The following is a 24,229-nucleotide window of genomic DNA, read 5'->3' on the forward strand; positions in this document are numbered from 1 at the left end:
TTTTTCTCTATTTATTATTATTACATGGAACCACAGATACCGCTACATATTCAAATCCTAATATCATGTGCCGTTATAAATCCAAATTTCCTCTTTTATTTTTATTTTTTATCATGTACTCTTCTACTATTTTAAATAAATCAAATATATTAATTGTGCCGTAAATATAACTCAGATAATAAAAAATGGTAGGAACATTTAATTTCTTAGGACATTCATTTAAATATGCAATAGTTCGTTTCTCTACGTTAGTTTCTTTAAGATCAGCTGCTGATCTTATTGGGAGTGGACAGGAGCCACGATATCCCCTATATTTTTTTTAAATTATTATTTTTTTATATAGGTCATATAATAGTGATAAATTATTAAAATATATTCCGTCCTTTGTTGTTTTGAGAAGCATCTCACCTCTCTCCTCTCCAACTATGTACCTCTCTTCTTAATTCGTTCTCTCTTCTAAAATTTATACTAATAAAATTAATACAACAAATTATAAACTATCTAATATCAAAAGATAAACTAATTAATAACGAACAGACAAATTCTAACACTTTAGTTAACAACTCAACTACTGTATATTAATAAATTTTTACATGTTAACAATTGATGTATGATATAGTGGAATACTATTTTCTAATTGTGAATTTTTTTAATAAATTTTTGTATTTTTTTAGAAGTGACACGATGTTTAAACATACGAAAATTGATGCATTTTTCAAGAAGAAAATTTTCAACAAAGACGAAAATCGTAAAATAGATATATTTTATTTTATTAAATTGTGTGAAATTCTAAAAATTTGTGTGAATTGTGTGATTGAAAATTGTAAAATTTGTAATAATTAAAATGATAGCTTTTTCGACGTATCGACTATATATGAATTGTGTGAAACTTCAAGAAAAATTATATAACTTTTAAGAATTTTAATTATAATATTTTAGTTAATACTTATCGTTTATTGTCTCCTTTCGATATCTTGTACAAGATCCGCCATTGTTTAAGATATAATAATTTTACAAAATTAAATTAATCATTAGGTTTAACTATTGGCATATATGTCGGATGTAGGTGGATTATTCTCTTTTTTCTTTTTAATTTTTTGATTTTTAAGAGAAAAAGTATAGTTTTATAAAGTTTAATTGAAAAATAAGTAAAATTTGACAATATATATTTTAATCAAGAATAAATTCAAATATTTTTGAGTAATTTAACTTTAACTAAAAGATCTTAATCACTTATCTTCGATCACCAAGTGTATTAATTTATTTTAAAATATAGATCAATAAAATTATTATGTTTACTCAATTTGGTAGGTTAATTTAGTTAAATAATGTTAAACTATAATTATAAACTTCTTAAAAAAATGAAATGAAAGATAAGATGTCAAAAACAATTCAATATAAGTAAATCAGAGAATAATTCTTATATATGGTTATAAAAATTTAAACATTAATAATTATTAAACGGGATGAGAAGAATTTTGCCGTCGGATTCAATATTTAACTCTCCATGGCAACTGACCCGTTCTCATCGAGGTTGGAAAATGGTGATTATTATAATTTTAATTAATTAAGAAATTAGAAAATAGAAGTACAAATACCAAAATAAGTTGAAACCATCCAACTTCTAACACGCCACAATTTGCGAGATAGAAAGGTTGGTGTGTAGTCAAATGAATTGACCTATCAGCACCGATCAAAAATGGAATGAGTTGAATGTGAGTGCGTTAAACAATGTGGAAAATATGCTACACCTCTCTCTCTCACATGTCACAACAGGTGTTTTATTTGTTTTTTTTTTCTTCAAAATATTTATTATTTTACAATATAATATTTTATTAATTATTTTATTCTATTAATATATATTTATTTAATATATTTTAAGCTATTTAATTTTTCTGCTAACTACAATTAATAAAAATATTTGAATAGATAAAATTTATTTTATCATTAAAATAAATCAATTCAATTAATTATTTTTTTAAATAATTTTTCAAATAAAACATTTAAAATAGATGGATAAAGTATTTATTGTTCAATTAGTGTTAGCCTTTAATTTTCAATCTTAAGTATTTCTTACTTCTTTAGAACCCTTCTCCAAGTTCAGTCTTCTATTACTAGTTCATTATTAGTTTATAGTAATAGTTTTAACCTAATCCTTTCGAAATAAAATATAAATAATAATTATTATTAAAAAATGAATATATTTAATCTTAATTTTTAATAAATATAACAATTTTTTAATATTTTTTTACTTATGTTTAATTATAAAGTAGTAATTTATCGTGATCTCGTGGTCTTTTTAAAGCAACCTAGAGTAGTAATTTTTCATGATCACATAAGATCTTTTTAAAGTAACCTAAAAATTTACATTGATGAACAATATCCCTTCCCTCAACTAGTCATTTCACAAAGGGAAATAAACAAAGTCCAAATAAAACCCGATTTGTGAAATATGTATTGAATGGAGTATCATGCGGAAATTATGTAATTCCTTGTAATTTGATATCTTATCAATTACGTGCATCATAAACCTTTCATGTGTTGCTTTTAGATTATAACCATTAGCTTAATTTATGATAAACGATGGATAGACGAATGTGTAATCTACGGTTTATAACGTACTACCTGGACTCAAATATTAGCAGCAACAAAAAAAAATATATTTGGTGGTGCAAATATAAACACATCATGGCTAATTTTTATCCAACTTAAATGTTATACTTTACAAAATATTCTTCAACTAATAATCCCATAAAACAAAGTTCATATAAAAAATTAAATAAAAATAAAGAGGTATATTTTTTATTAACAAAAATTAATTAGTTACTAATTAGTGTGTGTTAACTAGTTTTTTTCTTCTTATACTTGAGTTTAGATGGAGTGTAAAATGAAATTTGTTAGTTACTTTTTATGCATGCATTCATGATTTTTTTATATAAAAATACTACTATTTAATTTACAATTAAAAATTACTAGTATAATTTTATCTCTCTTACAATATCAATAATTACAAGAGTGATTATGAAAAATACCAGAGTTAATACAAATGTATTGCTACGGTTACTTTTTTTAATACTAAAATTTTTTCTAAGTAATTATTTATTTTTTGTAATAAAGGACGGACGGAATAATTGGTACATACATAAATACAGCACACGGCGTGATGAATTAGATTTGGTAGTTAATCAGTCCTTACTACAAGTTTGTTTTGGAAAGGAACATTGATACAAGTTTTAGGTTCATGCAAAGAAAATGACATTTTTATGGGTAAAGTTTGGTTACAATTTTACATCAAAAACGATGTGTTTGCTATTTAGATATGAAAAATATTTATCCGTCCTCCGATTTTGCATATCCACCCCCAATATACTATCAAAAGCTAAAATTCGATACTATATTTTACATGTATTTTAAACTATCAAAAGTTAAAATTTAATAAAAATGAATAAATATGGGAGATTAGATGAACATTACCTTCAGAGATAAGATTTACATGCCTTGGTCAAAGCAAAAACAAGAAGTTTTTTTTTTTGACTCGGCAAAATCTAGAAGTTGAAAATTACTCAGGCCCAAATTGGCTGGTGTGTTACGTAAATTCTCCCTCATACATCTTTAAAAAGTTAATTTTTCCAAATTTTGGATTTTATAGTTTTCCTAAGCAAAAATATTTTAGAAAAGTCGAATTTTGGGTTTTTTCAAAATAAATTTTGAAGAAAAAAAAAACTCAAATGAAGCTCATATTCGGAATTTTTGGAAACTTTTTCTCTTTCCAAAACTTTGGAAAACTCATATTGATGCATGGACATGAATCAAAGATTGCAAATTCTTGTTTCAGAAATTGCATGGGGAAGCAAGTGGCAGATGATGCTGTTAGCAAAATCAGAACGGTTTTTTTTTTTTATTTTTTTTTTTATAGGGATGACAATTAAAATCAGACTCAATGGATACTTGTAAAAAAAATCCACAATGAATAAGATAAAAAACTGGGCACGGAGACGACTAATTACCCGCAAAATTAAGCGGGTATGGGTGTAGGTACGAATATTATAGTACCATACTCGCACTTATATAAATATATTATTTATTTATTATATTAGTGTTTAGTTTAATTAATTATTTTATTTTCTATTTTAACATCTATTAATATCATTTGACCACTACAATATTTTTAACTATTTATAACCGTTTGCAAATTTATTAAGAATGTGATTATGATGAATATGTAAATTATTGTGACTTTATAACTAAGAGTTATATCTTTTTAATCGTGACTTTATAATTATAAATGCAATTTCCTATCAATTGTTTTTACAGATCTCGAATAATATTATCGTAGGACTTGCAACTTCATAAAATATTCTTATGGATATTTGAATGTGTATTGTAACGAGTGTCCATTTGAAATGTTGAGTTAAAAAATATTTTGGTTTATAATACTTTATGATTGAATTTAAAATATTTAATAATTTTTAAATTTAATCACAACAATATCATTTATTTATCAATCTATTTTAGTTAAAACGTGAGTAATGGGCAAGGGCACTTCGATACAGAATACGATTATTAAAATTGATACCCAATAGGATACGAGTACATATATGAACATTTTTTTAAATCATAGATATGAGAACGAATAGTGTAGTACCCTACCCAAAACCTAACTATTGATATCTCTATTTTCTGTGATTGAAGAGAAGGTCACGGAGTTATACCCAAAAAAAAAATGTGAAGCGCCAATTAAGGCAAGGGTTAATAAGTTGAGTTGGCTTTGTAGTGTCATTCTTGTTGTTTTTGGTCTATGCGTGCAGTTTCTAGGCTGGAGCTAAACTTGTAGGGGACGATAAAACATCATTCTCATATATTTTCCTTGTAAGTTGTAAGCCATGCAGCAAGCTTTTTTGCTCTCTCAAAATTCTTATGCTTTGGCACATGTCCCATGCTTCAGTTATTGTTGAATGTCAAAAAATAAAACTAACAATTTGTTTCTTCTGATGAAAATCAGACAGTTGAACTGGTAGGAGAAATGAAAGTGGAAAATCTACTACGATCGCATTATTACAAAGATTCTATGATCCAGATTCAGGTCACATTACAGTTGATGGAATTGAAATCCAAAAGCTTCAGTTTAAATGGTTAAGGCAGAAAATGTGCTTGGTAAGCCAAGAGCCTGTGTTGTTTAATGACACACGAGCTAATATCGCATATGGAAAGGGAAATATGCAACAAAGGCAGGCACCATTGCTGCAGCTAAAATGGCAAATGCACACAAGTTCATTGGTAGTTTGCAGCAGGTAAATAACTAGGGAAACAGTGGGATCAATAACCTTCCATAAAAGGCTACTAGATTAGGCAAATAATTAACATTTCAAATTTCTGAATACTATTACACTCACCCTAACACCAAACGTAAATAGATTAGAATTCATAATAAAAATATATGCATGGCTATGACACTAATGTAGGTGAGTGAGGATCTAGATTATCTTGTCGACAGAAGCAGCGCATGGCATTTGCAAGCACAATAATGAAGAATCCAAAAATATTACTACTGGATGAAGCCACCAGTGACCTTAATGAGCTAAGGGACGCCAAAGGAGGTTGGTATCAAACATAACTACTAATTTTCTAACATTTGTCTATCAAAAAAAGCCTTAAGTCTTCAGTATCTACAACCAAAAGTTCTTAAGAAGCTCAGCAAGAACAACTTGCAAACACAATAATCCAATATAACTAAAACATATAGACTAAACAATAACACATGAATATGGTTCATCCTACAGTATCGAAAATTAAAAAGAACATAAGGAATTTTACTGGCTAATGGTTATAAGAATATCCAATCAAATAATTTTATAGTACTTGTTAAAGGAATCACATCCTTATATCAATTATCCAATACTAAATGCAATGTAGTGTATGCAGAATTACCTTGAAAAAGGCAAGATGTTTTGTACAATGCCTTTTTAAAGCAAAATGCACCCTATACTTTTAACCTTTCAACAAAAATATCTGCAAGTGTTTCCTTTCAAACTAATAAATTCTTCTTAGTCTTAGAAAGGAATCATTCTTAATAGAAATGTTTCATTAACTCAAGCTCAGATAAGGTAATTTTATATATTTAGGTTCAAGTACAAAAATCCAAGGTCAAATACAATTGTGAAAGCTTAGCTCACCAGACATCAGTATAGCTGTGTAATAAACAGCCTGAAAGAAAATAATATCCTACAGAATAAAAAAAATAATAACGAAATAGTGATATTGAATGCCTTGCTATTCCGCACTCTTTAAATAATCAATTAATCATCAAAGAAAATTTCATGAATTAACACATATAAAGGAATGTACACAAAACCATCACAAAAATATAGATGGCTTTGGTGTGTAAGTACCAAGAAGCAAAATAGCGCGTAAAAGGGAATTCGTATAATACAACAATCAGATAATCCATGTAGTGCAGCTGGCACACCTGAAGATTATGCAGTCCAGAAAAGTCATTTGAAAAGAAACCCTTCTGACCTTGATTGTCAAGACCAGAACTATTCAGAGGTTGCATTTCCACTGAAATACAAAGATATTTTTATCAAAAAGAATAAACTACTCAACCATTACATATTTCAAATAAGTTAAACTGTTTTCACATTTGAAACAATTTTTCGACATCTTTGGAAAATATAAGGCAATATATATAAACATTAATAAATTAATAGTGTAATTCATCATGTGTGTATATTTTGTTATAATTCTCTTTTTATTTTATTTTTTACGGAATTTGATTATAATTCATTTTTTTGTACTTCTTTGCATCTTTCACCCTAGCGGGTTAAAGTCCCAATTTTAAGCTTGAAAAAAAGGTTCAGAAGCAGAAAAACATATAAATACAATGCAAGATGAAGGAGAGTAGTACCTTAGAGGGAAGAGGAAAATTCAACAGTTGAGATGGAACAGATTTCCTGACACATCGATCAGCACCGTGATTTTGCAAGCTTGTCAACCGACAACCCATCTGTAGTCACTAGACAAAGTCTGACAATATAAGTTATTAAAGCGATCTAACAATGATTCCAAACAAACTGCTCCATGGTTTTCTTCTTTGTATCAACAATATAGTGACAAAATCAGAGATGTAAAAGATTCCTTGCAGACACCTATACTGCATAAGTGCACACCCTGCACTGAGGCATCATATTGCCTAGCATAATCATTGATGTGTAGGCACACCTAAAGTTCATGCTTCCACCCAACTATAGCCAGGAGTTTTCCTTGCTCCACTAGCTAACATGGCTTGCCTCATCTCATTGGCTTCTACAGTCCTGCCTGCAGCGACATAGATATCACGGAGGAGTATATAGTATCCCCCTTCATTTGGTTTCAACTCCAACAACTTCTTTATAACCTTTTCCCCCATGTCAACATCACCATAAATCCTGCAGGCTCCAAGTAATGCTCCCCAAATAACATCATTGCTTGGAATTGGCATGCTTGTAAGCAGATCATGTGCCTCCTGTAATCTACCCGAACGTCCTAACATATCCACCACAGCACCATAATGCTCAATTCTAGGTTCCACACCATAGTCCCTCTGCATGCTCTCAAACAATCTGATTCCTTCGTCAATCAACCCCTTATGAGCATACGCAACAAGAAGTGCCAGCACTGTCACCCCATCAGGCACAACCCTAGAATCAATCATCCATTCAAACAATCTGAATGCATCATCAGCGTTCCCGTGATTTGCACACACCATCATCATTGCGTTCCACGTGATCAAGCTCTTCCTCTTCATCCTATGAAACACGCACCACGCCTCCTCCAAGCATCCACACTTCCCATACATATCAATGAGAGCATTGCAGAGTGCAACCATCCATCCAAACCCATTCTCATCAACAAACCGATGCACCATCCTACCCATTTCCCCGTCACCTAATTCCGCGCAAGCGGTAATCACACTCAACACAGTAACCTCATCTGGCCACACTCCGGCAAACCTCATCTCCTGAAACAATGCCAACGCCTCACGGGGCCGCTTAGCCTGCGAATAACCCGACAACATGGTAGTCCATGAAACCACATCTCTCAGAGGCATTTCATCAAATATTTTCCGTGCAACATCCAATTCACCAGCTCGTACGTGTGCAACAAGCAACCCGGACCAAGACACAACATCGACATCCAAACCAACTTTAAGTGCATCCTCAAAAACCCTACCAGCCGAAAGGGTCACTCCTCCAACGGCATACAAGTGTATCAACGTGTTCTGAACGTGCAAGTGGCGGGAAAAACCAAACTTGAAAACGGCTCCGTGTGTGTCGTAGACGAAAGGGGTAGTGAAAGAGCGTGACTTGAGCAAGAAGGTGAAGGAAAATTCATCTGGGGCAACACCATTTTGCCTCATGCGGTTGAAGAAGAGGGTGGAGAAGGATGGGGTAGTGGAGTGAGAATGGGCTCGGATAAGGATGTTGTAGAAGAAGGTGGATGGATGGGGCATTTGGTCGAACATGTTGTGGGCGTAGGATAAATCACCGAATGGAGACACGGCGACGAAGCGGAAGAGCTTACCAAGAACAACCGTGTGTTGGTGGAGGCACGTGCGGTAGGCGTGAGCGTGGATGAGCTTGAGGTATCGCATGGAAGTGCACCTCTCTGCCATGTAGACAAGTGTTGATGCAACATTGGCACTTCCCATAGTCGTTTTTTTCAATTGTTATTAATGGGAGATTGATTATGATTAGTATTGTGTTGTTGATGTTAATGTTGAAGTGGAATTGCTCCCAAATTTGTTGCATTTGAAGCAAGGACTGTTGTTTGGGGTGATCTCAACGATGCCTTTTTCACACAAATTGGAGTGTTGCGTGGCTCACACGCGCCACTCCAAATGATCATGTTTGTTTTATTTTACGTTGTTGCAAGTTGTTTCTCATTGACAAGCGTGACCATCACTTATGGGATGTACCCATGCAAGCATATTTTTTATACACTGTGTCGTTTCAATTGTAGAACTTTTAAGTTTTCTTACTCTAAGGAAAAGATATATTGGTAATTTGAAGTTTTTAAATAAAGTATAATTAATTATTATTTTTGGTAGAATTTAAATTTAAATTCTTTTAAATAATTTGTCTTTACTAAAGTATATTTGAGATTTATTGAGTAAAAGAAAGTCTATTATAAAAAATTATATGAGATTAACAAAAATAAAAAATGTAGAGATAAAAATATGATAATAGTATTAGAAAGATTTATAAGAGTTGTAGAAACTATGTAATTGAATTATCTAGCTTTGTATTTGAAAAGATAAAGTAACTGTAGTTGATTTTTGTGATATAATAAGAGAGAGAATTATATTTAAAATGGTGAGAGAAAAAAGACACGTAGAAGGATAGAGAGTATCATTTGTATCATCCGATGTTGATGATCAAGGATTGAGGGTGCATTTTATGTTTTTGAGTTTTCAGTTTTGAAGTATGAACTCCATTGATTTTGTATCCTCAGCGATCGTCTCCACTAACTTCAACCCCAAACTTGTTTCCTTCTCCAAACCCAAAATCAAAATCAAAATCAAAACTAAAACCAAGCCTTACTCTCTCAATTGTTCCCTTCGCCATTCTAAGCTCAGAGTTTCAGCTACCATCAAGGATCAGAATCCCGAGTCACAGACTCCTAATGTTTCAGATCAAGTAACAGAGCATCCATTAGATGAAAATGGTGGTGCAGGATTTGACCTTGGATGGTTGCCTGCTTTTCCTCACGTTCTAGTTGCTTCAATGTCCAATTTCACCTTTGGTTATCATATTGGGTCAGTTCCTCTTTCCATTTCTGTGCTTCTTTTTGTCCAAATGAGGTTTAAATTTAATTTTACTCTTGTATTAATGAATTTGTGTTCTAAGATGCTCATCATTTTATGTGAAAGGGCACACACTGATTATAAATTTATAATTTGTAGAGTTCATTATAATTTATAAATTAGTTTTACACTCATATCTAGTGAAAATACAACATTTTGCCGTTATAGTTGGATGTCAATGTAAAACTATTTTACACCGATATTGCATGTCCATTAAAGTCTGTAATTAAACTGTTCATAAATATAGTTGTAGTTTCATACAGCTGGTTTAGTGTATTTCTTTGTGATCGTGGAACTACATCCCAAAATGATATTCCATTTTTTAAAGCAAGAATAAATTATTATTATTATTATAATGGGGCTGATTATGTGGGGTTCTTTCATGTGATGAGCTGAGGTACAACTTGATGATGAACTTTTGAAACCTACATGGTGGTTTGGTTTTTCATTTTCTAGCCTCTTGTGAACTGTTCTCAAATTGGATTGCATATTTTGCAGGGTTATGAATGGTCCTATTGTTTCCATTGCCCGAGAGCTTGGTTTTTCGGGAAACTCATTCCTTGAGGGACTTGTTGTTAGTATATTTGTTGCTGGTGCATTTATTGGGAGCATAAGCACTGGTTCTTTGGTAGACAAACTTGGTTGTCGGCTCACATTTCAGATTGATACCATACCCTTGATCATTGGGGCGTTAATAAGGTACTGTACCGTCCCCACTGATTCTGAACTTAATTTTGTAACTTACATTATACCCTGGACTGTAGAGAAAAATCAATCAAAAGGCTTGTATTTCCTTTTAGCTGATTTATTATCTGTGTTTATTTGTTGTTTGCATCTATAGTCAATGATTGTTCAGCATCAAACATGTTTCTAATAATTAAACTTTTGTTAGGTAGCTTGATTGTCTAAACTTATTTAATTCTAATATGTTGAAGAGTGTTTAGTGCACAATTTTTCTCTACTGTAGTATTTATGCTATTTTTATCCTTTTGTTCTGAATTATGTTACTTTTATGCATAGATGGTTTATAATTATAATAGGATTGGCTTTACATTCTTGTTGATCATCGATGCTTGTATTGCCCAGACTGTTTAAACTTTTGATAAAATTAATGTTGCTTTGTTAAAGTATATTATTAAACATATCTGTTCCAATTTATGACAGTGCAAATGCCCACTCCTTGGATGAGATCCTTGGGGGAAGATTTCTTGTTGGTCTTGGTATAGGTGTGAATGCTGTTCTTGTTCCAATATATATATCTGAGGTACTTATTGATATCAACTTTAACTTTATGATTAATTAATTCTTATTCTTGTTCTCCAATTATTATAGGTTGACGTATCTCATTCCTAAGAAGCCAAATCCATGTAATATTTTCCATAAGTGGTGCTTATTTACTCTAATTGTTGTTATCTTTACTGTAAGCATTCTTCATGGGGTGCCCTCCCATGTTGAGAGGGGAAATAAATTTTAGGACAACAACAGAAAGTCTTTTTCTCTCACATCTATTCACTGTCATATGTGGTGTAGGTTGCTCCAACAAAATATAGGGGTGCCCTTGGGTCCTTGTGTCAAATTGGCACTTGCCTTGGTATTATTGCGTCACTATCTCTTGGAATTCCTTCTGAGCAAGATCCACATTGGTGAGTTTCTTTGTATTTTCTTACTCCTAGACTCTTGGAATTGGCATTTCATCCAGAGATATTCACTTGTGTTTTATGTTATACTGAGGTAAATAAATAGTTTTACTGGGAATATAAAATATGTGGCATGATAAACAAGGATGACAGGTTTATTTGATAAATGATTTTTATAGGTTTTCAGATTTTCTGCAGAAATTGTATATTGATGTGCTGCAGTAGATGTGTGTCTGTGAAGTTTTCATCTTTTATTTTGGTGTTGATCTCCCTACATTGTTTTGGCTTACATGTAATTACTTGAAACACATCTTAGGAGCGATAATGTGGTTTGGGGAAGGAACACAAGAGTTGCAGTGATAAGGAGGTCATGACTGCAACTTTCCTCACTAACAAAATAACAACTAACAATTAGCATTTGTCATTAAAAATTCATGATTTATTTCCTTATTTAATTTAGATCAAGAGTCTATTACGAGTATAAATAAGGATTGGAGTTTTGTCCTTTGTAACACATCCAGTACCTCATCTCATATCAACTAAATATGAATTTCAGAGTAGTTTCTGTTTTCTCCTTGTGTTCCCTGTATTCTTGAAACCCTATTTTTTCAACAGTAATCTTTTTTCTTTGATAATTTTTTTGCCATATTTGTATTATCTCATGAGTGTCTTTTATCACCTCTGTTAATTTTCATACAATAGTTTTAAATGAAAAATGCCAGGAATATGGCCCATATCCTTTCTGTCATTTCAAATTGGACTTCATATAAATAGAGCCACAGGCTTGTAGCCTTACTTTGTAGTTTTCAAGACAACTTTAGCAGAAATAATGTTTCCTTAAGACACTCTGAATTCCAATACTTTATCCACTTTGAATTTAATATAAGAGGAACATACTTTTGTAATGTTCACCGAAATCAAACCTGCATTTATAATTTCACATTGGATTAGTTTTGGGAATCCTTTTGTTATGATCCGTCCTTTTGTATGTTATATTATTTAAAACAGAAAATTATTTTCCAAATAATGGCTAACCTCGGTACCAACAAATATATATTTCAGGTGGCGGACAATGCTGTATATTGCAAGCATCCCTGGTTTAATTGTTGGTCTGGGTATGCAATTTGCTGTTGATAGCCCACGTTGGCTTTGCAAGGTAGGACTTTTTGTTTCCTTAGCTCTCCTCTTTTCCGCTGTTTCTAAAGCTTTGACATTTCTACTCAGGCTGGGAGGATAAATGATGCTAAAAAAGTAGTACGGGAGCTATGGGGTGCATCTGAAGTTGAGGGGGCAATTGAAGAGTTCCAGTCTGTCAGCAAGAATGATGGCAGTGATTTGGACAGCAGATGGTCAGAGATCTTTGAGCAGCCACATTCTAGAGGTTGTATCAAGGTGGTTTTGGCTATTACTTTGAGACAATATTAATTTTATGTACATGGAAAATTGTTCTTTTCCATATCTTCATTGATTGAAAATCTAGGTCAGCAGAAATATAAGCACATTATGGTTTCTGCTGTAGTTGGGATTAATTTAACTTCATAAAATTGATCTTATTCTTTCATACAAGCACATATTTATAATCATTACCTACATGCCACTTGAAGCAAAAAATTCACAATGGGTTTTCTTCTATGTTTACAGTTGCCTTCATTGGAGGCGCTCTTTTTGTACTTCAGCAGTTTGCAGGCATAAATGGAGTTCTTTATTTTTCATCATTGACCTTTCAAGGTGTTGGAATTCAAAGCAGTGCTTTAGCAAGCTTGCTTGTTGGGCTTACAAACTTTGCAGGTTCGCAGTATGCACTGCATTTCTTTAACTCTATAAATTTCGTCTTGGACTCAGATCCTGATTGTTGTAACTGATTCTTTTCTTCAGGTGCACTTTGTGCTTTATATTTAATCGATAGGGAAGGGAGGCAGAAACTTCTTATAGGAAGCTACTTAGGAATGGTGAGTGTGTACAAGATGTCCATAACTACTTTCTCGGTGTATTTAAACAACATCACATTCAACTTTCAGTCATACCCACATACAAGGATGCATAGATACAAGCACATGTGCACTAATAGGAAAAGGATGGGAAGAGATTATCAACACTTTGGGGTAAGAGGGAGAGAATGTGGAAATACGGGGAAAGTTCATGCTTAGAAGCGTAACATAACTGAAAGGTCAGTAGCAAGATGTGAGAGAAGAAGGCATGGAAAGAGTGGGAGCCTTTCTTGGAGACAAAATGTTAAGGGAATTGGGGAGCCTGTCTTGAAGTTATTGCATAGAAGAAGTCTTGAAAAGAATGGGAGCCTGTCTTGAAGTTCTGCATTTTTTAATTCTTTTCTCTGTTATTTAACTTTAAATCAGGGTATCTTCACTTTCTTCTGTACTGAATTGTCCACCACATTAGTAGTAGACAAGACCCTTCTATTACATATAAAACATAGCTATATCGGGCATGCGCACACACAAAGTTCATTTAGAGATTATTCCTAGTAACTCGTGATTTTCATTTTTGCTTCTATGTAGGCAATTTCTTTGTTTCTTGTGGTCTATGCTGTCACCTTTCCATTGGATGAGCAACTCAGCAACAACTTATCAATATTAGGAACTATCATGTAAGCAATTACTTGTTATCAAGCCTTCTACAAGAGCAACTGCTTTTTCTTCTCGATTAACTTAGGTGACATTGCTAAGTGCGTGTTCTGTTGTGCAGATCGATATCCCCCAACCCTCTCTCTTTCTCTCTCAAACTACTTAATATTTTCAATAAATATGTCCATTTGCTTGGCTATTGACTGTACTTGGGTGAAATTTATGTGAATCGCACTAAAACATATGGACCAGTGGAACTCATGAATCTCACTCAATACTCAAGTGTGTTAATCAACATTTCTCATTCCTTCATTGTTAACATCACCATTGATAATAACTTGAAGATATTATAAGATAGCTTCCAGTATTTTATATATTCTTTTAAATGGATGATTCAATTTCCCTTTATACAATGTTATAGGTATATATTCTCTTTTGCAATTGGAGCTGGCCCTGTAACTGGCATTATTATACCAGAGCTTAGCAGCACCAGGACACGAGGGAAAATCATGGGGTTCAGTTTTTCTACCCATTGGGTGGGTACTGAAACATCTTCAGTGATTTTTTTTTTTTTTCTGTATGAAATGCTCTTATTACGTGTCACTTTGCATTTGGAACTTGTGATGGAGTGCCGGTCTAATAATTTTAATTTTTTATCCTTAACATAAAGGTTTGCAACTTTGTGGTGGGATTATTCTTCCTTGAGTTGGTGGAGAAGCTTGGAGTTGCACCGGTATATGCTAGCTTTGGAGCAGTTTCCCTGTTGGCCGCTGCATTTGCCCATTACTTCCTGGTAGAAACCAAGGGGCGCTCTCTAGAAGAAATTGAACGGTCCTTAAACCCGAAAGCTTAAGCCAGTGATAAATATTACAACATATCAAAATTTTCACTGCGTATAGAACCAAGGTAATCAAAACCGGACCAGTCATTGAATCGGTGTAGCTATCAGATTTGTTTTGAGGTTAAGCATCAATAAGAGCATAACCAATCAAAAGAACAGGATGAGGGAGACTCCATTCAACCTGGGATCCTCAAAAAAAGCAGCATGAATCTGCATCTCTGAAATGTATAGTTAGATTTTGATTCTTGAATAGTTTCCCTGCTGTATGTAAATTTGTAGTATTTCTTCTTTTTTTCCCTTAACTACTATTGTTGGTTTATATGGTAGAAACGATGTATCTTGATTCTTGAACTTGTATCAAGTGTACCATTTTGGTAATAAAGCAACTTTTCTTTTTGGGGTCGTAAACTGCTATTGTTCGACTTGATCTATAAATGGATCCAGAGATGTGTTGGATGATTGTTATGAATCTTGATTGTTATAAATGGATCCAGAAATGTATTTCTGTTAGCTACGTACTTATAATGAGGTTGACGACAGAGAGAATAAAATGAGATATTCTACCAAAAACTAGATCCCTATATTCACATGCATTAAAAACATATTTAAGCAAGAATTTAATCATAGCAATATCAATAAGTTCTAGTGGTTCAACCCAATCTACAAAATAGCTGATTTTCAGTTCTATAAGTTCATTATTTAAAAATTTGAACCATGATGACTTTTTTTTATACTATCAACATTTGTTGCATTTCATTTGTTTTAATTATGAAAAGTAGAAATCAATAAAGAAAAAGTTTGATTAAAAGTATTTAAGTTTAGAAAGAAAAAAAAAAAAGAAGTAAACTACAACTTATTAATCTTGGATGGAATTGAAATCAAGATATTAATATTAATATTAATAAAAGAAATAGTCAAAAAAGAATAGTATTAATTAAAAAATGAATTTATCTCAAGATAAAACAAATTGTTTGAATAAGAATTGATTAGTTGAGCCGTGACAAATTAAACAGTGCAAAAGAAATGATTTTGATTGTGTTGAAAAAAGTAAGGGAAAAGACACAGCTCGCTAATTGGGTTCTCTTTCTCAGTCAGTCCTTCTCCCACCTTTGTCTCTGACCGTTTCATTGTCACTTTCAGCCTCCTTCGATTCGACGTCGTTTCGTGACTTTTCCAAATCTGATGAATGAATTCCCCTAAATCCACAATGGCGTTCTCTGAATCCAACGGTCCAGATCACGTCGTCGAGCTCATTGTTCGCGACATACCACCACCACCACCACCACCACCACCACCTTCTTCTTCCGACGACTCTCGTGATAACGTTAATGACCCAAATGCCCCTCTTCTCTCACGCACACAGAGACCGAAGATCAACATCTTCACGGCTTCTTATCCTCGAAGAAAACCACGAGTATTTTTCACTTCCTTTTCATATCATTTCTACTAATTACTTCCATTCATTGGAATCAAGCCTCGTTCTTCTTTTTGTGTTGCTACTTTCCCGGTCAACTCCTTTTATGTTATAATACACTACGAAATATTCATTCTTTTTTTTTTAATATATAGATATCATAATTTTCAATTACTTATGTGTTTTCATATAGATATCATAAAACTCAAGCTAAGTTTATCATAGAGCCTGTTTGGATTGATTTATTTATTTTAGTTTATCTGCTGATATAATTACTTGTCAGATTGTTTGAGAGAATTTATAGAAACAACTTATGATATCTTTTCAGTTTAATTCCCTAAGTTCTTTAAGATAGCATATATGATAATAGTTTGACTTTATTTTATCTTTTGTTATAGAAATAGCTTATACATAAGCACTTACAGTATACACGCTTAATTGCTTAATCAAACTCTTTATCCAAAAACTAAATTGAGGAGGGTGGTAGTTTTTAGCATTGGAGGAAGCAATAGATTTGTTTGAAACAAATGGAAGCTGATGAGTGGAACTAATTGTGCAGGATGAAGTAACAAAACTACTTGAGTCTGAAACATCTCCTTGTACTCAGTTTATATTGTGGGTGTGGAATGAGTCAAGATACTCTGGTTTACTTTGCATGGCTTTTTCATCCGTCATATACTTTCTCATGGGAGTTCTTTCCAATATTTTTTCTGGTAATGGTTGTTATTTATTCTGCATAGTAAATCATTTTCTTTGCTTAGCATTATGCATTTGCAGAATAATGGAAACAACCGATTAAGAAAAAGCTTTAGTTGGAAAGCAATTCTGGTAGTGGTTGGAGTTAGATGTTATGAATTTCTGTGGTGTTGAACTTTTTATGTTTTCTTTTTAGGTAGGGGAAAGAGAGGGTTCAGAATTTTCTCCCCTGTTCATTGCATTGGCATTGAAGTTACTCTGAGTTTGATAGTTTGTATATGTCAAATATTGGTTGGACTGCATAGGGATGTAAATTATTTAGCTTAGTACCTCCTGCAAACTACTCAACCTAATGGTTTAATTTGCCAATTATTTGATAGAAACCGTCAAATTTTGTTTTGAGCTAAATTTTTCAATCATACAATGGTCCTTAAAGACTGAATTGGTTACTTCGCATTCATTTCAGGGAGATTACTCTCTCTATTTTGTTGTGCGTTAAGTATAATCGATGTTCAGTTATATCTTAGAAAAATTCAAGATCTACAATTATCTTTTTCATTTCTTGTTTTTTTTTTTTTTGTCTCATTTTAATTTTTTTGCAATAACATTTTTGACTTGGCAGTTCAGGCAATTCCTTTGTTTGAGACTGCTTTTACAAGATGTACAATTATCTTGATACTGTCATATTTGTGGTTGAGAAGGAGTGAACAACCACTGTTTGGAACATCCAATGTTAGAATCATTTTACTTTTAAGGGCCCTTGCAGGCTGTGTATCAATGTCAAGTTTTGTATATTGGTAAGTAGTCTTTGAGTTTTTTTGTCTCAATACCCAATATTTTCAGTACTTAGTTTGTCATTTTGGAATTGTATTTTATCTAGTGGACCTTTTCCCTTCACTATTTATTTATGTATGTTTGTAAAATATCACAGTTTTAAGATATTGCTGGATAACATTGTTTTAATGTTGATAGTTTTTTCCATAGGGCATATTTTATAAAGCTTTCTGGTTTGATCAGTAATGAAGGTTTTAGAAATGTGATTTACATTGCACTTTCGTGTAACTATGAAGTTTGTAAAAAATATTGATTTAATATTGTATTTTTTTTTTTCAATATGGAACTAACTCCATGTTGACAAGAATTCTTATAGCATACATACAAATTACAATATTCTTCATATTAAGTGGAAACCTTGGTTCGCAATTCGACAAAATCAATTCTTCGCTTTAGTAACCTGAGTTTATGTGCAACTCATTTATCCTTTGTCACCTTTCATTCCCAACTAATCCCATCTATCTATTGTTATAAAAGAAATCTGTTCTTTTTCAGCTTTCAGAGGTTGCCTTTTTCTCAGGCTGTTGTGTTGAATTCAACAACTCCAATTATGGCTTCAATAATTGCGCGATTCTTTTTGCGTGAGAAATTGAAAATTGCAGATATTGCATGTAAGATTTATGAATAGTTCTGTTCTTAAACTATCTGCTATTATAAAATTATGATGAAAAGGCAAAGTAGTTTGTGAGCTGTTAACTGTATTCCATCAATTGTAACTACCATTTAAGATCTTTTATTTTACGCCATCTTTATGTTTATTCAGTAAACTCAAAACACCCAAAGATATTATGAGTGGTTTCAATGACAACTGAACTCTAACGGCATGCTAAACCTTGTATGGGCTACCCAAGTAATCCTCATACTACCCAGACAAGAAACTTGAACATAAAAATTAAAGCAATGCTACATTAGGAAATAGAATCCTAAATCAACTAGGAATAAGATATGCAACTCAAACAACAAACAACCAAACTTAAAAATGTGTTTTCATTATTCACTATCAATTACAATTTGCAAGTTCTGATTAATTTAGTTAATGCTGCATATTTTCAGGTCTTGCTTGTAGTTTCTTCGGCGTTCTCTTCTTCTTCCGAGAAATGCTTGCTACACAAGGTATAGTAGTTTCCCTCTCATATTCTTTGAAGTGCAATATCATTGGTATAATTTATTGGTTGTTTGTTCCCCTTCATTTATAATTGCTTAAAAGATCTACAATAAAGAAAGCATTGGTTGTAGGTGGTCTCATGTTAAATTTTTGCTTCTGAATGATTTCAAGGCATGTAAGCTGCATTATCTAGGTTTGGGAAGAATAGTTGATATACTTTAACTACATTACCTAATTTCTGGGTGTGGATTTTCCAGGACAGTCAGTCAAAGTTGCAGGAGCAAGCGATTCAAATGCTAGGCCAAGTCATCATATATTTGAAATCCTAGTGGGCATCTTTTCATCAATAATTGGTGGAACTAGTTACTGCCTTATAAGGGCTGGAGCTAAAGCATCTGATCAGCCACTGTAAGATTATACAGTTGTTTGTTCTGATATGCTCCATTGATCAAACCCATAAATATTATGTTCCCGGTTCATTCTCTGGTTTTCTTCTTCTCTCTGTTTATTTCTATTTTTCTTATAGATAATTGCTAGAATAAGAGAGAATATGTAAATCTACAAAATGTTTTCCATCTTTTTGTTTTAGAATTTATTCTTGTTGCAACCAGTTTATCTGTAAATTGGTGCTTATATCAAAGTAACTGGGATGTTGGCACAGAATTATGAACTTTCCAGTTTAGTACATAGAAATGCAGAGGGCTGATCATTGTAGAATAATTACTGTAACCAGTCAAATATTGATAAAACTTAGAGCAGGCATGTGACACAGTCGCTAAATAATCCACAATTTGTTTTCCTGGTATATTTCAGAGATGTAAATATATCTTTAACTTAGGTCTATGAATTTTGTTTTATTGCAGGTTAACTGTCTTTTCATTTGGCGTACTGGCTTGCCCTGCAATGGGAATATGCAGTTATATCTTTGAGGCAAGTTTATGCTTGGAATGATTGAATTTATTTTTCAATCAATGGTTGGGGGAATATCTATATTAGCATTTTATATTTCTTATAAATGATAATAAGGATTAGTGTGTGGCATATCTAAGATTTTTTTTGGCATGCACCAGTAAGATATCTGATGTTGCTTGTCTAAGTAATTTTGTTTAACATTTTATGTCTTTTACAAATGTTATCAAGGATTAGTCCATGTCATATCTATGAAATTTAAAGTTACTTATAACATACTTTGTCTTCTTTGTACAGGATTTTGTGCTGCCAGGATTTCGGTCAATTTTACTCATGCTTGTACTTGGTATTCTGGCCTTCTTTGCTGAGGTGCAACTCTAAGCTGATTATGACAGTTTGCATTTTTTGGTAAAATTTGAAAGAGACATGATAGTTAAATGTTGGTCACTGTGTGTTGTAGTTGAAATGAGGACTATATGAGTTTTGCTTCAACAAGGCTAGCCAAAAAAGGCAACCTGGTGCAATAAAGTACCAACCATGACAAGGTCTGAAGAAGGGTTGAACCCATTCCGGATCTGTAGTGGGCAGCCTTAATGCCTAGCCAAATAATAAGAAATTAAGATGGACGAAAATAAATACTGTTTAGAATACCATAGGGTATAATGAATTACTTGATCTTGGTCTTAGTTTCTACATGGTTCTACAGGTCTTGTTAGCTCGAGGACTACAACTTGAGAGGATGGGTAAAGTTGCCAACATCCAGTACATTGAGGTAAACTTGCTATATCCCCGCGTTCTTGCACGGCTACTGTACAGCTGTTTCCTGGAGGTTCTCTTTTCATTTGTCATTTTAATTTTGATTACTTAGGTTCTATGTAGCATTTGAGATCCTAACTAGTTGGTTAATCATCAGCAAAGTTTGCATTTTGTCACTAGCATGTAATATCATCTTCATATTATCCTGGCTTTCTGTGATCAATCTTGACTGTGACAGTGTAGCATTTTTGCAATTGGAAAGAGAACTAAAAAGTATGCACAAGATAATTTAGGGGTTGTTTACTTTGTGAGAGACTCTTGTAGTAATCTATTGCTATAAAGATAAGAGGAAGTGGTAGTTAATGAAAATGCATTTCTAGAAATAATGAAAACAGTTTTTTGACATCTTCATTGTTTTTAGAAATGTAAACAACTCTCCACTTTCAAAAGTCTCTTAACTTTTTATTAACATGTAAACTTAATACAAATCTTAGAAAATGAAAACAAGAAATGTTTTCAGAAAGTAAACAGGTTAATAAGAATTATTGGTTTTAACTTTTAATCCACTAGTAATTTTTCATGACAATGTTACAAACAAGAAAAGTTTTTATTTTTTATCAACTTAACCCTTAGTAATGTTTCCTATGAGGTTATTAGGAAAGAAACTATCTTGTATGTTGCAGTGCTTTCTTCCTGGTTAAACATGTCGGAACTAGTCTTGAGCATCTTGTACTTTCCCTGGATCATAGTCTACTAGATATGAAATTATCTGATCGGTTATTTTCTGCCATGTGTCTTTTTGTCAAATCGTATGCACCGGTTTCACTAAGTAACTAACTAACTGATTACTGCGTTTTTGGAGTATTATTTCCTTTCTGTGGTACTTGAATTTCAATACGGGGACTGATATATGAACCTATGTTTGTGTGTTTCAGGCAGCACTAACTCAATTTTGGAGCCTTGCTTTGACACTATTGACTCCAGCTTTCGATCACCTAGCAGGGATTTTACTTATTGTTGTCTCTGTATGTTGCACAATGTACATAGGACCTGACAAGGAGATAGAATGATATGAATTGAGATTTTGAGGGGATGTATTTGTGTTAGGTTAATTTGCAGCTAATACGCTGTGATTCATTTGTCATACTCAATTTGTTTATATCAAGTCTTATTGTCCTCATCGGCTTTTCAACTAAAATCACAATTGAAATCATTGGGCAACAAAAACATAGATAATTCAACTGATTAACAAAGCATGCCAACCACGCATGGGTATAAGGATCTTGGCATTCCATTGCCATTAACAAAACATCTTTAAGCAAATACTGGATATCAATGTCTTCCACATGATCACAACTTCGTTTAACAAAATAGAAGCACCTACACTCATAACTTTTCCAATACTTTCCAATAAACTTTGGAAATATTATTATTATTATTATTAATACTAATAAATTGTTATGAAGCTGCAGTACAGTCTGGTATCATTTGACCTATGTTTCGTATGGAATTATCCACTTATTTACCAAAATTACCCTGAACCAACAAAGTTAAAAAAAAGTGGGCAACCCCACTATGAAGAGTTTCCATCCACTTGGTCAGAACATATTCTTTCCCTCTCACGAACAAAAAAGAAAGAAGGAACCATCTCATAAAGAAACTGCAAGGAAAAAGCCATACCAAAAAGGTTACTTCATTCAATGTGCCAATTCGACATCCTGCTAATTCATTTAATACCATTAACACCCTTTATATATTCATCAATTCATTCATTACTCCCATTCCTTTTCACCTACCTACCCGTAATTCAAACTTCAGTCAATGGGAAATGCTAGTATGTAGGGTTTTTTTTTTTTTTTTTTTAATGTTTAGTTAAAATTTATTTTCTCCAAATTCAAATATAAGCCTATGTTTGCTTTAAATTTTGTAGCATATAAAATTAATATGTTAATATACTTGATTGTTCTTGAATGGAATAGATTTTAATTTGATAAAAATTCTTATTTAAAATTTGAATTTGTTGTTTTTATTCTTACAATTGATTTTTAGTCTTCAATTATTTTACCTCCAATTCATTTTTAGTTAAAATTAACTCTACGGAATTAGTTGATTTAAAATTAGTTTTCTATCATTACAAAATCAAACACCTAAATACAAATAAATAAATTTTAATTGATTTTACTATCCAACAAATGAAATAATAAATAATATATTTCTTTCATTTCATATTAAGTGTTTTTATAAAAATTAGCACAAATATAAAAAAAAAAGGATTATAAATTAATAAAATAGAGTATTAATTTATAAATTTTATCTTTATTAATCAATTGATACTAACTACCGTCATAAATGCACAATGAAGTGTAATAAATTTAGAAGTGAAACACATAATACTAATCTCATGGTGGAATTGAAGTAAAATACTACCTCAGTTTTCATTTATAATTTAAAAAACTATTTTGTATTCTTTAAAAAAAAAATAGTTGATATGATTCAAGTTTCTCAGAGTAATAAAAAATTAATTGCATTTTCTAAACTGCTTCTCGTGGAAATTTGTTCTATGAGACTAAAATGCTAATTATTATTATTGTTTATTTTTTTAAAATGCTAATTGATTAAAATGTGATTTAGAAAAACTAGCATTAAGTATGTCATAGTTAATTCACTTTTGTTTATATTCTAGTCCACAAAAAATTATATTTTGTTGTTTATGATGGATTAATAAATATTGCATTAAAAACATGATAATTACTCTGTTCCCGTGTTTGCTTCTCCGTCTCAAACACATTACGATAAATTAAAATTCGATGAAAAACTAAAAGAAAAAATAGTAAATTTAGGAGGTTGAATGAGTCATCACCCAAATAACTCATCATTCATATTACCGATAGATCAGTTTTTTATGTATAATTTATTTTATCTTAAAAAAAATATTTTAAATATTTTAGACCTCTTTTGTTTCTCGGTATTAAACTCTTACACTATAAATTAGTAACTAATAATTAGACTATTGTTATAAAAGAAAAATGAAAGTTTACCGTGTCTTTATTTTTATGTTGAAATTTTCTACTATTAGCATCAATTATGTAATTATGTTGTCTATTTTATTTAAAACAATATTATAAACTTGAAATAAATTTTGTATTTAATAACTTGTCTATAAATATTGTACAATTGCGAAAAAAATAAATTTCATAAAATAATATTTGTTTTAGGTCTCACATTATGTTGGATCGGTCCTGCTTATTTATCACCTTGTATATCTTTGATATGCAAGCAAAATAAAAAATTAGGATACTTAGTCTTCGAAATCATTTTCCATATTCTTAAGTTCTTGAGTTTTGGAATGAAATTATTAAACCATCCATTTGGAGTCGTTTCTTCAACCTAAGTACTCGTGATTGGTTGGACTAAAATATTATAAAGAACGACATTAGTTGTGTGCATAATTAATCTAAGATACAGAATTAACGTCGTTCTTTGTAATATTTTAGTCCAACCAATCACGACATTAGTTGAACGACATTAGTTGTGTGCATAATTAATCTTGGTCTACATACTTTGGTATTACTATTTGGTTACTCTAAAAAGATAAAAATGAATTAGTGTTCTCT

At 31.9% G+C, this 24,229-nt stretch overlaps 3 protein-coding genes across 9 annotated transcripts; 2 read left to right on the forward strand and 1 right to left on the reverse strand.

The window, feature by feature from the left end:
• Positions 1-6,095: 6,095 nt before the first annotated feature.
• On the reverse strand, positions 6,096-9,068 carry LOC101503864 (pentatricopeptide repeat-containing protein At5g06540-like). The gene is made up of 2 exons (XM_004501982.4): positions 6,905-9,068; positions 6,096-6,558 (listed from the first exon to the last, which is right to left on the reverse strand). The coding sequence occupies exon 1, from the start codon at positions 8,684-8,686 to the stop codon at positions 7,226-7,228; it is 1,461 nt and encodes a 486-aa protein (XP_004502039.1). The 5' UTR covers positions 8,687-9,068; the 3' UTR covers positions 6,096-6,558; positions 6,905-7,225.
• A 206-nt stretch (positions 9,069-9,274) lies between these two features.
• LOC101504181 (probable plastidic glucose transporter 1) lies at positions 9,275-15,309 on the forward strand. Of its 5 annotated transcripts, XR_189905.4 has the most exons (12): positions 9,276-9,793; positions 10,340-10,540; positions 11,006-11,105; positions 11,372-11,484; positions 12,541-12,634; positions 12,703-12,859; positions 13,120-13,266; positions 13,354-13,427; positions 13,995-14,083; positions 14,182-14,342; positions 14,482-14,596; positions 14,731-14,755. XR_189905.4 is itself a non-coding variant. In XM_004501983.4 (11 exons), exons 1-11 carry the CDS (start codon positions 9,462-9,464, stop codon positions 14,911-14,913), a joined length of 1,605 nt encoding a protein of 534 aa, XP_004502040.1. In that variant the 5' UTR covers positions 9,282-9,461; the 3' UTR covers positions 14,914-15,309. The 5 variants fall into 5 exon arrangements, 1 of the variants encoding a protein (XP_004502040.1); XR_012163237.1 differs by lacking the exons at positions 14,182-14,342; positions 14,731-14,755 and adding an exon at positions 13,497-13,833 and having other exon boundaries at positions 9,275-9,793; positions 14,482-14,532; XM_004501983.4 differs by lacking the exon at positions 14,182-14,342 and having other exon boundaries at positions 9,282-9,793; positions 14,731-15,309.
• A 580-nt stretch (positions 15,310-15,889) lies between these two features.
• On the forward strand, positions 15,890-21,795 carry LOC101505035 (uncharacterized). 3 transcript variants are annotated; one of them, XM_004501985.4, is made up of 10 exons: positions 15,891-16,315; positions 16,875-17,028; positions 17,634-17,808; positions 18,341-18,456; positions 18,899-18,958; positions 19,208-19,358; positions 19,814-19,880; positions 20,157-20,228; positions 20,566-20,631; positions 21,551-21,795. In XM_004501985.4, exons 1-10 carry the CDS (start codon positions 16,088-16,090, stop codon positions 21,683-21,685), a joined length of 1,224 nt encoding a protein of 407 aa, XP_004502042.1. In that variant the 5' UTR covers positions 15,891-16,087; the 3' UTR covers positions 21,686-21,795. The 3 variants fall into 3 exon arrangements, with proteins under 3 accessions (XP_073225426.1, XP_004502042.1, XP_004502043.1); XM_004501986.4 differs by having other exon boundaries at positions 17,639-17,808; XM_073369325.1 differs by lacking the exon at positions 16,875-17,028 and having other exon boundaries at positions 15,890-16,315; positions 17,639-17,808.
• The last annotated feature ends 2,434 nt before the right edge of the window (positions 21,796-24,229 follow it).

The sequence above is a fragment of the Cicer arietinum genome, chromosome 5 (genome assembly GCF_000331145.2).
Source record: "Cicer arietinum cultivar CDC Frontier isolate Library 1 chromosome 5, Cicar.CDCFrontier_v2.0, whole genome shotgun sequence".
NCBI lineage: Eukaryota > Viridiplantae > Streptophyta > Magnoliopsida > Fabales > Fabaceae > Cicer > Cicer arietinum.

Excerpts from the sequence above, each read along its gene's own strand:
- LOC101503864 (XM_004501982.4), bottom strand. The coding sequence starts at position 8,686 with ATGGGAAGTGCCAATGTTGCATCAACACTTGTCTACATGGCAGAGAGG.
- LOC101504181 (XM_004501983.4), top strand. The coding sequence starts at position 9,462 with ATGAACTCCATTGATTTTGTATCCTCAGCGATCGTCTCCACTAACTTC. Across the intron at positions 9,794-10,339 it reads ACCTTTGGTTATCATATTGG|GGTTATGAATGGTCCTATTG; the intron begins GTCAGTTCCTCT and ends CATATTTTGCAG. Across the intron at positions 11,106-11,371 it reads TTCCAATATATATATCTGAG|GTTGCTCCAACAAAATATAG; the intron begins GTACTTATTGAT and ends TATGTGGTGTAG.
- LOC101505035 (XM_004501985.4), top strand. The coding sequence starts at position 16,088 with ATGAATTCCCCTAAATCCACAATGGCGTTCTCTGAATCCAACGGTCCA. Across the intron at positions 18,457-18,898 it reads GAAAATTGCAGATATTGCAT|GTCTTGCTTGTAGTTTCTTC; the intron begins GTAAGATTTATG and ends GCATATTTTCAG. Across the intron at positions 19,359-19,813 it reads AAAGCATCTGATCAGCCACT|GTTAACTGTCTTTTCATTTG; the intron begins GTAAGATTATAC and ends GTTTTATTGCAG.